The sequence below is a fragment of the Lycium barbarum genome, chromosome 12 (assembly GCF_019175385.1).
Source record: "Lycium barbarum isolate Lr01 chromosome 12, ASM1917538v2, whole genome shotgun sequence".
Lineage (NCBI taxonomy): Eukaryota > Viridiplantae > Streptophyta > Magnoliopsida > Solanales > Solanaceae > Lycium > Lycium barbarum.
The window spans coordinates 65,922,610-65,937,821 of record NC_083348.1 but is presented as its reverse complement, the minus strand read 5'-3'; the positions used below and the strand labels follow the sequence as shown (position 1 = coordinate 65,937,821).

The 15,212-nt window shown below is 35.5% G+C and overlaps 1 protein-coding gene across 2 annotated transcripts; it reads left to right on the top strand.

Moving 5' to 3' along the window:
- Positions 1 to 2,244: 2,244 nt before the first annotated feature.
- LOC132625102 (KH domain-containing protein HEN4) lies at positions 2,245 to 8,564 on the top strand. Of its 2 annotated transcripts, none has more exons than XM_060339894.1 (8): positions 2,245 to 2,402; positions 3,426 to 4,021; positions 4,493 to 4,921; positions 5,016 to 5,273; positions 5,882 to 6,145; positions 6,300 to 6,391; positions 6,743 to 6,811; positions 7,547 to 8,564. In XM_060339894.1, the coding sequence occupies exons 2-7, from the start codon at positions 3,446 to 3,448 to the stop codon at positions 6,789 to 6,791; spliced, it is 1,668 nt and encodes a 555-aa protein (XP_060195877.1). In that variant the 5' UTR covers positions 2,245 to 2,402; positions 3,426 to 3,445; the 3' UTR covers positions 6,792 to 6,811; positions 7,547 to 8,564. The 2 variants fall into 2 exon arrangements, with proteins under 2 accessions (XP_060195877.1, XP_060195876.1); XM_060339893.1 differs by lacking the exon at positions 7,547 to 8,564 and adding an exon at positions 6,992 to 7,434 and having other exon boundaries at positions 2,246 to 2,402.
- The last annotated feature ends 6,648 nt before the right edge of the window (positions 8,565 to 15,212 follow it).

The following is a 15,212-nucleotide window of genomic DNA, read 5'->3' as shown; positions in this document are numbered from 1 at the left end:
TCGGTTTACCCATGCTTTGTCGTCAGTCACTCTTAAAAAAAAATGTGGACCCCGCCCTCACCAAACTCATGGAAAAAAAATGGACCCCACCCTCTCCAAACTCATGAAAAAAAAAGTGAACCCCATATTTAAAAAACAAGCAATGTCCAAAAAAAAAAAAGTGCACCCCATATATTAAAAAATCAAACAATATTCATGTAATTCCTAAAGTATCCCCATCAAGTCAATAATAGTAGATTCATTGCTACATGCGTATTAACTCATTAGTGGGAGCAAATGAAATTATTGCACAACAAAAAACATGGACCCCATATTATTGTTTTTCTTCAAAAGGTTAAGTAGGCAAATACATACAATTTCTTTTCTTTCCTTATATTAGCCTGAGATCTAATCTAGATATTTAATTGTTGTATTTGCTATTCCGCCATGTCATTTATTTGTTATGTTTACTAAAATAAATATACTTAAAATATTTATATTTTAAAATAAGATAGAATTTAATTACTTTTTCATTTTTATTCTTACTCTAATAAATGTGAAAAGAGATTAATATCAAATAGAGATCAAATAATGAATAAGGTACAACAACAACAACCCAGTGAAATCCCACATCGTGGGGTCTGGGGAGGGTAGAGTGTACGCAGACCTTACTCCTACCAAGGTAGGACGACTGTTTCCGAAAGACCCTCGGCTCAAGAAAAGCATAAAAGCATAAAAAAAGTCAGACAAGGCTAAGAAATTCAAAGCGACATGGCAAAATAATAATATAAAATAAAATAATGCAGTCGACACAGATATCACAGGATAATGAAAACACACGAAATAGCAGATAATAGCATAAATCAGAGCACATGAAATTATATTGCGATACTGCGACTACTAATAAGAACGGATAACGAGACTATCTACTAGCTTTCTACCCTAATTTGGGTCCTCCAAACCCTCCTATCTAAGGTCATGTCCTCGGTAAGCTGTAATTGCGTCATGTCGTGTCTAATTACCTCTCCCCAATACTTCTTCGGCCTACCCCTACCTCGTCTGAAACCATCCATGGCCAACCTCTCACACCTTCGCACTGGGGCATCTGTGTCTCTCCTCTTCACATGCCCAAACCATCTCGATCTCGCTTCTCGCATCTTGTCTTCCACCGAGGCCACCCCCACCTTAACCCGAATATCCTCATTCCTAATCCTGTCGCTCCTGGTGTGGCCACACATCCATCTCAACATTCTCATATCGGCAACTTTCATCTTTTGAACGTGAGAGATCTTAACTGGCCAGCACTCCGCCCCATACAACATAGTCGGTCTAACCATCGCTTTGTAGAACTTGCCCTTAAGTTTTGGTGGCACCTTCTTGTCACATAGCACTCCGGAAGCAAGCCTCCATTTCATCCACCCTGCCCCAATACGATGTGTGACATCATCGTCAATCTCCCCGCTGCCTTGCACAATAGACCCAAGGTACTTAAAACTACTTTTCTTCTGGATGGCCTGGGTACCAAACCTCACTTCCACGCCAGCCTAAATTAGTCAAATTATAATTCTAATTCACGTTTCCTTAAAAAACCATGCAAAAAACAACATGACAAGTAAAATGAGCTAAACCGAGAATATTTACCAAAAATTAAAAAATAGCATTTCTTCGTTTAAATAGAAAATCAATTTCTACTTTGTTTCGTTTTAAACATGTAAAATTAATTTAATAATTTGAATTAGAATTATCCAAATCAAAATTTGATAAAAAATAAAAAGTATTTTACCCCTTTAAATTAATCGAATTAAAATTGAAAGTATCAACTGATGCTTAAATATTGCTATTGTTTTATCTCAAAAAGAGGAAAATAGTTTTCTTTTAAACAAGTCTTCTCTTTTAAAAAGTATTAATAAATTTTCGTAACAAACACGAATATAATAAAGTTTTAGATACGGAGCACAAACTACAATGTTATATTAATCGTGTTTTGAACATAGTATATATATATATATATATTATCACTATTTAAACACAACTACATATACATAAATACACTATAATCAAAACTGTTGGGCCCGTACATAGCACGGGCATAGGCCATCTAGTATAAAGTGAAAAGAATGAAATATTCTACATTTAACTCTTGAAAAATGTTTATTTGCTTGATTTGACTTAAAACAAAAAATAATCTTTTGATTATTACTTTTTTTTTTCCTTCCATATTTGCTATTTTGAGAAAAGAAAAGGAGGAAAATCCAGCAGATATTATAATACATACATACACGACGTGGCCCGTTAGAAAAGAATAAAGGAGGCCTTAACCCTGTTGGGGTCAAAAACCCTAGCGCTATTAATCAACAAACACGACCGCACTATTCTCTTTGCTGGATTCTACTCTTCCATATTCCTTACCAGTTTTTTCCCAGGTTATTTTCTAGCAATACATGTCTTATGATTTTATTATCTCTAAATTGATTCAAATCTTGTTTTTCTTTGTTAAATTGAGTCTTGAAATTAATTGGGTAAGCAGAATGGATACAGAGGATTTGTATGTAGTTTGGATTTGTACATAGTTATTGTAGTTCCATAAATCTCTGAATTAGAAATCCTGTTGAAATTAATTTTCAGATCTATGTTTTTTTCGTTCTTTGTTTTTTTGCTGAAGATATTTTTATACTTCCGAGAGATTATTCTAGAATAAAGTAACTATTTTGTCTTTGGCGCAATTAATGTATTTGAAGAAAAAAGAAAAAAGGGGTTTCTAGAATTGACCATGTACTCGATCTAGATTTTGTGAATTGGTTACTTGTGTATAGGCTCGGATGATATGTGATATCGGTTTGAGTATCTTGTGCCTCCGTTGTGTACGAGGAATTCATAATTTTTAGTCTGATAAGGAATTGGATGCGCATCCAAGCTATGTTGCTCGGACTCTCCAAAAATGCTGCCACACCCATGTCGGATCCTCCAAAAAATGTACTACTTTTGGAGGATTTGACACACACCCGGCTGCATTTTTGAAGAGTCCGAGCAACATAGCATCCATGTTTAGTGTTTTCTTGCTGTCAGAATCTCTTTTTTTTTTTTATTTCCATCTAGAAGAACTTTAGAAATTTGGAAATCCTGCTGATGTATGATGTATATGTAGAACACATTGTGTCACGGCTATATGCCGAGTATTTGAGGAAATATGACATGAAATTGGATGAAAGTTGAGTAAATGTATTTATTTATTTTTTGATAAGAAAAGTGATGTATCTCCAAGTTTTCAGCTTTGGCACTTATAACCTATTCTAGTTTCTTAGGCTGGACTGGGATAGGGTTACGGGAGATGACACACTTGTGACGATGGAAAGCTATTTTGTATCTGAATTATTAGAAGTTCTAGTAAGTGGATGTACTCTTTATGGATTTATGACTTTTGTTTGCAATTTTTCAATGATAAGCAGTGTTTCATCCATATTTTGTAATGGCTGGTCGACGGGATAGCTACGGGAAACGGTCTCATTCTCAGTCAGATTATGGTGAAAACGGGTCAAACAAAAGGAGAAGTACTAGAAATGATAAGGATCCTTTCTCTATTGGCCCCGATGACACAGTATATCGATACTTGTGCCCAGTAAAGAAGATTGGCAGTATCATAGGTAAAGGTGGGGAGATTGTTAAACAATTAAGGGTGGACACTAAAGCAAAAATTAGAATTGGTGAGACAGTACCTGACTGTGATGAGCGTGTTGTCACCATCTACAGCTCAAGCGAAGAAACAAATGAGATTGATGGCTCTGAAGATCGTGTTTGTCCATCTCAGGATGCCCTTCTCAGAGTATATGATAAAATCATTAATGATGACACTATGGACGAGGACTCTGAGGGAGCAGCACAGGTTACTGTTAAGCTTCTAGTACCTTCAGATCAGATTGGATGTATTATTGGAAAAGGGGGACAGATAGTTCAGGACATTCGAAGTGAAACTGGTGCTCAGATTCGTATTTTGAAAGATAGGCATTTGCCTGCATGCGCCTTGAGCTCAGATGAACTTGTGCAGGTAATGCAGGATCACCTTCCTATCTCTCCACTTGTGTTGCTTCTGCACCATCAAACTTGCAATGTTGTTTCAATAAATTTCTTGGTTAGTAAGCTTGATTAAGTGCTTGTTCTTCATGCTTGAACTTGCTGGCTATCCATTTTAGCCTAATTACTTCGGGAATCTTCTTTTACAACTTGGTTGACTGTCTGATTTAGAATTTAAAGGGATTAATCATGCTGCACTTCTATTTCACATTACCTCTTGAAATTTATTTTTGACAGCCCAAATTGCATGATTACACACACACACACACATATGGATGGCTCAGTTTCTTTAGTTATAAATGCATGGCCAATTTTCTTCATAGTTGTCGGTCTATCAAGCTGAGACTCAATTTTTTATGTCATTGCTCTTAGCAATGGCGAATTGTAAATTTTTTTGGCTGAATTAACGTCACTGCTCATCTGATTTTTGGTTACTTGGTTTTAGATATCTGGTGAAGTTGCTGTAGTGAGGAAGGCTCTCTATGAAATTGCAACTCGTCTTCACAATAATCCATCCCGTACTCAACATATTCTAGCCTCTGATGCACCAACTGTCTACTCTTCGAGCAGTTCACTTATAGGTCATGCTGGTGGTGCTCCAATAGTGGGAATAGCTCCGTTAGTGGGGCCATATGGGGGTTACAAAGGGGAGAGTGGTGACTGGTCAAGGTCTTTCTACACAGCTCCAAGGGATGAATCATCTTCAAAGGAATTTTCTCTTCGTCTAGTGTGTCCTACTGCAAATATTGGGGGTGTTATTGGGAAAGGTGGCGTCATAATAAACCAAATTAGACAAGAGTCTGGTGCAGTGATCAAGGTTGATAGTTCTAACGCTGAAGGTGACAATTGTGTGATTTCTGTTTCTGCAAAAGAGGTACACATTTTCTATCTAAATGGATGTTTATTGGGATATGCAACTTGAGGATTTTTGTTCTCTTAGTAAAGATGCGTTTTTATGTTTTGTCTAGTTTTTTGAGGACACATATTCTCCCACAATTGAAGCAGCATTGCGCTTGCAACCAAGGTGCCGTGAGGAAGTGGAACGGGATTCTGGTCTTATATCATATACCACAAGGTTGCTGGTTCCGGCATCTCGAATTGGCTGTCTTATTGGGAAAGGAGGATCCATAATTAATGAGATGAGGAAAATCACGAAATCTAATATTCGCATTCTCTCGAAAGAAGACCTTCCGAAGGTTGCATCTGAAGATGATGAGATGGTTCAGGTATATTTTCATTATTAATAGTTGTTGGGTGCTTTGTATATGTCAAGGACATCCGTTACTAATCAAACGAGAAAAAAAGTCCATGGTTTCTACCTCCCTCTTTACAAATCCGGCTTGTGAAGTATGAATGAGGGGTCTCTGATGTAGATGTTGACATCTTTGAAAGGCATAAGTTGCTTTTGCCTTTGGATCCGTATCTGTTCTTGATCAGTTCTGGGGCAATGGGTCTGCGTGGATGGAACTATTGTTTCATAGGGTTTTTCCTTTTCCCTCTTTGTTTTCTTCTATCCCTTTGCTGTACCCATGTTAGCCAAAATAAAACCTCCAGAGAGGGGGTAAAAAGAAGCAGAAAGATCAATATGTCATTATTAAAAGATAAGGATGCTGATGCAACTACTTTGTATAGTAGTTCCTTTTCCTTCTTGTCATTCCTGTTTATTTATAATATCATACTTACTCTCCACATTTTCTCTATTTTATTTTGGAACTTCCTTCATGCTCTTTTATTTATCATTATACTTGTTATTTTGCTGTGAAGAATAAAAGACCATTTTTGCTTTGTTATTTTTCTCAACTGAACCCAATTATGTACTTCCAACATTCATCAGATATCAGGAGATCCTGACGCTTCAAAGGATGCACTCATGCAAGTAACATCACGTTTAAGGGCAAATTTTTTTGAAAAAGAGGGGCCCATGTCTGCCTTTGTGCCAGTTCTTCCCTACCTCCCCATGTCAACAGATTCAGATACCTTGAAATATGAAAACAGAGATACTAGGAGACATGCACGGGAACATTCCTACTCAACTGCGTATGGTGGTACTAGTGATCTTCCACATGCTGATGGTTTTGGAAGTTATGGTACTCTCCAGGTAAAACCTTGTTTCATTGGTTAGTACAAAGGAGTTTTTGGAAGTTGCAGTGCTCTCCAGAAGTTTTGGGATTTGTTTGTTTCTGTTGCTTTTTACTACTTCTGTGGAATGTCTATGTTCAGCTTTCGTTATTAATATCTAATTCCATTTGCAGAGTAGTAGTAGTGTAGGATATGGGGCATATGAAGGATATTCCCCTGCTTATCCAAAAGAAGGATATTCCCATGGGCGTTCCGGTGGATCTGGGTGAGTTCTTCTTGCCTTCCCTTTACCAATATTGAGTAGGTTTGGTGTCCTATGTACTGGTGTGATCATGCTGCCTCTAGATTTTCTTGAAAGAAAAACAATAATGAGCTCGTAGTTTCATTCTTTCTAATTGTAATGCTTATCAAGAAGCTAAATGTTTTGGTCACATATTTGGCTCTTGCACGTTTATGTCTGACCTAACAACATTCTGTTTTGAAGTTGTCGTTGGTGATTTTGTTCTTCCCATTTGTTGCAGAGGATATCTTATTTAGCTCGTTTACTTTCAACTGCTCTAAAGAGGCCAAACTTGCTTCTCCAATTTTATTCATTATGTTAATTTCATGTTACCAGGTCTTCAAGGCAAAGCTCTGCTCCCCGGAGAAAAAGTTATGGTTACTAGAGCTTGTAACAGGACCACAGGTAGCTCATGAATTATATTTCTACCGCATTGCATCTTTCATTTGATTCACTGGTTTTACATACCTAGCCCCACTCATACAAATATTCTGAACATGTTGGTAAGATGACCTTAACCGATCTGCCAATTATGAAACTAATGGTATTCTTTTCCCTTTGTTTCCTTTCCCTCGCTACAAACAGCCGAGATATCTGAAGCCTGAAGCCAGCCTACTGTCACCTTTGATGAAGCCTCATGCCTAAACCAGATGACCAGATGAATGCGGACATCGAAAATCATTGCCTACCTTGATGTTTTCCCTAGCAGGACCATATCCGAAGATCTTACCTACTATCAAAATTTGCCATGCCCTGACACCATATATTTCCGAGCTCAAACCAAGAACCTGTGTAGCCAGCGGCCTCATCCTTTCTTCCCTTTTGTAGTTGTACTATAGATGAATTCAACTCCCTAATCTCGGCCATGTGTCCTGATGTCTTGCTTTCAGTTTATTGTTATTTGTATGAATCTACTGTTAGTTGGACTTGCCTTCTTGATGTTCTAGATGCTAGACCTGGAGCAGATTTTCAAGTGTCTTTCTACTTTTGATTATGATGCAATGTTGGACCCGAGCCCTTTCAAAATATCTTTAAAGTATTGCTGTGTTACTTACTAGAAAGCCTACATGTTTCTTTATTATCTGTGATAATATTCAATCATGATTTTCTGTGTGTCCTTTGTCATTTTATTGGCAAAAGTTCTTGCTCTTCTGAGGAGGATGTTGTGGCTATGGAATGTGCATACAGCTTAAGCTACAGGGGTCCCTGCAGTTCTCTGTAGACCCTGGAACTTCAATGCGATGATCTGTGTGATTTAGTTGTGCAAGATGTATCTGTATGCCAAAATGCAGTGATATAATTTTCTCTGCCAATCACTGTGGAATCTGATAGCTTTGGGAGTACTGGTTGGAATTGATTGAAGCAGGTAAAATCTTATGGTAAGTCTCATATTCTTGTTATCACATGCTTACTTTTGTTGTATGATTCACATATCAAACCAAAAAAAAAAAACTTTTGTCAGATGATTTATATGCAAGCTCTTATGTTATTGCCAATGAATCTGCATGTTTAGTGGAATTTACTCATGTATGCTAGGAGGTTGTATTTTCTTTGCATTTGTTTGACGAGAATCTCTTCTTTGTTCCGTTGGATAGAGTCTTTACTTCTTTTGCTGATGCCTTGTCTTATTGCTCATCTTATGCAATGCTCCATTATTTGTTCTTTCTTGTTGAGAGTGGTGGGGGTTGAGTTGAAAGGGTGGCTGTGTCTTGAAGAAGAGTGGTTAAATGATATGAGAGGATACTTGTTTACAAAGATAAATCAATCATGGGGTATGAGGAGTTGATCTGGAGTTGAATTGGTCTTTTATAAGTACTGGCACCAAGTTGAGGCTTAGTAGATGTTGATTTCCTACAACTAATCACGTCAAGTTAGAAGTTGCCTCTCCTATTGCATGGAATATAGATTTTGTATAATTTGTCGTGTTGCTACCCAAAAACAAACTGGTGCGGTAAACTGCCCGCCTTAATATGATCCGGTTGTTTCTTAGGGCCGTAGATCTTTGATTTTTGTAAATATTTTGATATAATCATCAAGTATTTGTAAATAGGACCATTTGGACGTAGTAACTTGCCTAAGATTGGGAAGTTTGGTTTCCCTTAAAGAGGCCCAATGACAGCAGTATCTAATTTCAAGGCATTATGCTATATCATCGGAACTTCCGTTGTAGGCAAGTTATCACGTCATTCTCGAAGATAGATGTAATCACGTAATTGTCGACTACTTCACGGCATACGTTGTTTGGTGATCAAAAATGGTTTGTGGAAGGGACCGTTGAACAACTAAAAAATAGATAATTAAATTTTTAAAGCTTGGGCTCCGATGTTTAGAAAATGACACAAGCTAAATCTCATTTATATTCTGTAGTTCAGGGTCTTGCATGCCAAAAAATGTATGAAATCTGAAACAGAACGGTGAAGTACATTGCGTAAGATGGGTTCGAGAGTTGGTGCTCAAAAATATGCAACAAGTAGGGGTGTTTATCGGTCGGTTCGGTTTTGAATATTAATGGTTGGTTTTATCGGTTTTTAAATATGCTAAATTGATAATCAAACAGATAAGATTTCTTTTTTATCGGTTAGCAAATATGCTAAACTGATAATCGAACAGATAAGATTTCTTTTTTATCGGTTAGCGATTCTTAATGGTTCCGTTTTTTGTTTAGTCGATAAGAAAATGCTCCTTTATAATTTTTCGTGGAAGCAAAAGATGAGACGTGATCCTTGATTTCTTCTTGACAAAGTGAAGTTCTTTGTTAAATAAATTTGGTTGACTCCAATCGATTATTCATCCTTTTGCTCAAGTAATAACTATACATGATTACTTGTAATTGGCTTTAATTTTTATGTGACATTTATGGAAATACTAGATACCAGAGCATATATTTATAATTTTATTTTTATGCAATTATAAAAAGAATTGATATATTCTATAACATTTCTTGAAAGTCATGTATGTAAAGATAGAAATTTTGGAAGCAAGGGTTTAATAATTTGTGTGATGATGTTATTTTTTTTTTGTTTCAGTTTATATGGCTTTATTTAAGAAAAAGGTTAATAGACATTTTTTAAACTACGTGTTAATCAAATTGAATAAGAATTTCAAAACTTATTGAATTTTTAACTATTTCTAAATACGGAAACGTCATTTGAACTATTGTTCTCGTAGGCTAAAATGTGAAACTTTTTATACGTATGGTGATTATGTATATTGTGTCATATAACACGGGTATAGATGCGGTATAAGATTTCTATCTTTTTTTATTTATTTAACCTATTATGAGTATGTACTAATATTATTTTGGCCATTAAGGTGCTTCGTATATAATTAGAAATTTAAGACATTGGAAAATGCATTTTGAGAATGTAATACCCATCTTAGTTTTTTTTTAGGATATTAAACAGTACTGTAATAAACATCCGAGTAATTTATTTTATCAATTGTAACAATATTCAATTAATTTGATTATAGAATCTTGGTGAGGTAAGATATCTCGGTGGAACTACCAAATGTAATCAGTTGCAATAGTAACTTTTAAAAAATGAAGTTTGATAATAATATATTCAGAACTACTTTTAAAAAAGTAATTCTTACATGTACTTTCTCTGTCTATTGAATATTAGTACTACAGGAGTACTAAAAAAGCTATGGAGATTGGAGGGAGAGATAAGTAAGAGATTGCAACATTAAAGTTTAATGGGAGCCACTTTTTTTGGACAGTCATTTAAAAATGCTGCAAATGTAGCTCGTGGTATAGAAATCAAATTGAATGAATCCATCATTATTGACTCAATGGAGAATACTTTGGAAATTACATGGATATTGCTTGATTTTTTGAATATGAGGTTAACGTTTTTTTTTCTTTGATATTAATTGATTTTTTAATATGGGGTCCGCGTTTTATTTTTATTTTTTTGATATTGCTTGATTTTTTAATATGAGATTCACTTTTTTTTTTGGTTATATGAGTTGGAGGTAAACGACGAAATCACCTCCAAACTCATGCTTCTAATATAGTAGAAATATTATTGAACTTCTAACGATAAAAAATACTCAAAAAGAAAACAGTTACAATCCTATCTAACCTTTTGATAAACTGATAAAAACTAGCACCAGACAATACTGACAACTAACTACTGTCTGTAGGGGTGGGCATGGTACGGTATGGTACGGTATTTGAAACTTCGGTTCGGTAACTTCGGTATTCGGTTTTTAAAAATACGATACCATTATCATACCAAATTAATTCGGTACGGTTCGGTATTTTTAAGTTCGGTTTCGGTATTTCACGATACAGTAATTCGGTAACCATAGTTTATTTGACTTCGACTTACGTATATACTCATGTAATAAAGGATTATGACTTCGAGATTTCTCAATTATATTAAACTAACACCATACACAAATAGACGTATTTAAAAGAAAGTACAAGCAATTCTCTTCGTTAGTCAATTGCACAACGGACATTTGAATCACGATAGAGTAGTCAAAGTTTCAAAGTCTAAACAACATTAGCCAAAATTAAGCATAATCTTCGGTCCTAAACAATTTTACACCAAAAATTTCATTCAGCAGCAGAGAGAATAGGCCATTTCCACCATTTCAAGTCTTAATGTATTGGAAAAATAGCAGAGACAAATTAAAGGCTGCTTCTAGGCCTCAGCATATGTGAAAGACTAAAAACATGAAAATATTGGATAAAAAGTTAGCTTTGATGGTACAATTTTCTATTAGATACAAATTGGCATTAAATGAGATGTGATGTAATTTTTTATACGAAAACTAGTCTATATATTTAGCAGTAGTAAATATAATATATATGGATTGTATATATGTAGTATAAACTTCGGTATGATATACGGTATTTCGGTATCCATTTTATAAATACCAAATACCATACCGAATACCAAAGAAAATTTAAATTCATACCAAATATCATAATACTAAAACCGCGGTATTAAAAACTTCAGTATCGGTATGGTATTCGGTATATACCATACCGTGCCCACCCCTAACTGCCTGTGCGTAAGCCTCACTAGACCACAACAGAACCATAAGCACCAATATCTATGTCAATAAAAATTTCCAAGGGATAAAAAGGTAATTTTAATATGATCTTATTGGGTTATCGGTTAATCATGAACTAAAAAATCAGAAACTGATAGCCCAATAAAAAAAGTTACCAAACCGTTTAAAAATTATTAACCTAACAATCCAATACTGATAAATCAATAAATCAATAAATCAATAACATTTTCTTTCCGATATGATTTATCGATTAAACGAGAACAATTTTGAAAACCATATTAACTTTGTCATGAAAGAAATGACTAAGCAACATAGTGTGATGGATTTACTTATTAATAAAATCAAACATGACTAGATACGAGAAAAGATATGCAAGTGCTTTTAGTTCTAGCCCTCTGGCTATTACCAAGTGGATCTTGTCATCCGTGCCGTTGAATAATATAGGGAAGACCCGGCCAGTGTTTTGTTATTATAACAAGGCCGATCAGGACGTGGATTGCGATCGATGCTTTTTAGCTACCTTGAGACACTTGTTATAAGCCTTGTCTAACCTCTTGATCATTTCCTGGTGGCATTCGTTTCCCATGTTCACCATCTTGATGCAACATTTGTGACTCAACTTTTCATTCTCACACATGGCCGAGACAATCTCTTTTGCGCATTTTCATTCATCTTTCTTGCACACCCTTCCAAGGACTTTTGATGTTCTGATGGCTCTTCAATAGGCTGATGCCTCTGGGGTTTTGGAGCATATCCCAGAATGTTGCATAGTATGAGAAGAAGCTTTAGGTTGATGACTCGGGGGCTTAAAGGCATGTCGCCAATATTGTTCGGTTATATGGTAAGAAGCCTTAGGTTGATGACTTGGGGGATTGGAGGCATGTCCTCATTGTTGCTCGGTTATATTTCTTAATTTGGAAACAATTAACTTATACTTCCTATTTTACTCTTAATGAGAGCTTTTATAACCAAATAAATAATATGGCATGTGTAACGCTAGAAATTTCAAAAGATTTATAGGCAGCTGTTCTATGAGATATTTTACGCAAGTTTCAAAATTTCTCAATTCGTCTTTAAATTCCGTACTGATTCTATTTTACATAAATTAAAACAGAGGAAGTACTCTTATGGTGACATCGATGGTCAACCTGGCAGGCTAGCACAATGTTCCTCTTTCACTGGATTTAGTATTAATTATGTTTTGCACACGGCTGAGCTCAACTAGATAAATGTTTGTGTAAATATTGGGTACAAATAAATTCTTTCTGAATTCTCAAGTAACAAAATTTGCACTAAATGAAACAATGACAGTGTCACACTTACAAAGTAATGGTTCTCTGTACTGGAAATACTACAAAGAAAATGTTCAAAAGGGAAATAAAAACTCAAGATCGAATGAAAGACCCCGTCACAGTCCAAGAATAAGATATTTTTGTATTATCTTTACTAGGAAAACAAGGTCATGCCGACTTGGATTAAACAAGCATGCACATGAAACCAAATCCAGAGTTAAAAGTTCAATTAACTTGTTCTCCTTTCTTGCTTTTAAAATTTGCTCAAATTAGATCAAGTTCAATGGCTTGGGCAGATATACAAGACAATTAATCAAAGTCAGAGGGTGTTTTAATCAGGAGCAGCTTATTCTCAGCGATTTTGTTACGAAAATAACTCAGTATTTATGCACCTACTATTCAGGCCCTTCATCAACGCAATGATACATCCAATATTCATAGACTGGAGAAGTTAGTGAACACCGAAATGTCAATGTAAATGACGTGAACTAACTGATAATATACGACACCGGTTTTTGATATGTAAGGCTAATAAGCATTATTATTTTCCAACGAAAAGAGCTAAACACGGGAAGAACCATAGGAATTTCATGCCATTAATCAAGAGGGTAAATTTTTCTCAATCAACATCTAGCTAGGATGCCCTCATCGTCATGGAATAATTTCTACATAATACAATTATAATAATGATCATAGAACAATTCTTCTAACATGAATGTACATCAATCCGAATGTTGATTCAACTACGTACAGGGTTGTAGATACACCTCAAAGACCACATGATAACTCAGCAAAATCGCAGGGCATCGATTTGTTAGCTTTCGAAAAATTTAACTAATTTACTGTAAGCAAAAAGTGAAATCCTAAGCACTAGGGAATAAAAAGCAACCATAAACACCAGGTGAAAGACCCAAACCCGGCACTCATAGAATACTCTGCCGCCTATTGACTTTCAAGAAATAAGAAGCAATCGGTTTAAAGTCGCGTAACGTGATCTCCATCGTCCTGATCTTAGATTGTGTATTCTCTTGTAGCACTTGTTCTTCATATATTCCAGAATGATAAAACTTTGCCTCGAACTTGTGGGAATATACTGGACGTGTTGTTGTTTTGATAAGCTTTAATTCATGTAGAGGTTAAACTTGCTCAGAAAAAAATAGTACTCATTTGCCTACATATAATTCTTGGTATCCTCCAATACCCCATTAACTATGTTTGTGTTCAGGTGAATCTACCAAAGACAACATCCAAAAATCAAACTCCCTCAAGATGAAAGCAGCATTTTGGTAGCACCACAGTACTAAACTCCTCTTTCCCCAAATTGAACGACACGGTTGCATCAATCTTTGTGTTAACTTTTGTTTCCATATCCAATCAAATAATATATATTTTCCACCAAACCCCCCCACCAACGAAGAAATTACGAACATTTTGCATTAACAGCCTTCCGGGAACGATCTATTTAACAAAAAACACCAGTTCACGTCAAAACCTAACACCTTCAAAATAGGCACCTCTTTATTAGGGAGACTATTATCTTAGTAAAGTTTTATTCATATTTCTATTTATGTAAAATGTTCTGTTTTTTAGTATCGCTTTTATTTTTCACACGTTTTCTTTTTGATGAGTAACTTTTTCATGCTTTTCTTATTTGCTGCTAATCCAATGTTTTATTAACAGATTCGAACCAAGCATCTTATAGATGCCTCTCAGCAACACCAAAATAAAATTCCCTTTATCCTGAGCCTGAGAAATAATAGAGACAAGGACTAGGAAATAAGGTCGTGTTGACTTGGTTTAAACATGCATTATTTCCTTAATTTCTTGCATTCTCAATGTTGTAATCCACAAATCAAATCATGTATGATTTCTCCAATGCAAATACACAAACGATTATTTGGAATCAATAAACTGTAAAATTCAAAGATCCACTCTGTTTTTACTCTTGTCAGAAAGACGCTCTCCAGCTTGGTGATAATCGATACCAGAAGCCCTCGAAAGAATGAACTCTTCTTGCTTAACATCTTTCCTTCCTCATTATCTTTGTGTTTAATGAAAAACTAATGCTACACCAAAGACGCAACAAGCGCTTCATAAATTAAAATTGGAACAAATATGACACAAAGTCAAAATATACTCGGGGAAATCCAAAAATACATCAAAGGCGAGTTTGCTCTACAATGTCTCATCACATCTTCTGAGATATCAATGGTCCAACAATTGCAAAACCCATTTTTTCTCAAGGCAATGATCCACAATCAAACCAAGTTCAATGATTTAAAACTGTTAACTGGAAGCCAATGCAGATGTAACATAGGTCAGTTCCCTAGGAACAAAAAATTGAAAAATTCCAGAGCTCAAGAATCACTCTCTAGTTGGGTGATAAAGTGATATTTCCCAGCACAAGTAGTAGATAACACTAGCATTCCCCTTTCTGACTCCTGTCCCTTTTGCTTGCCATCGATCCAACTTTAGAAGCAATGAAT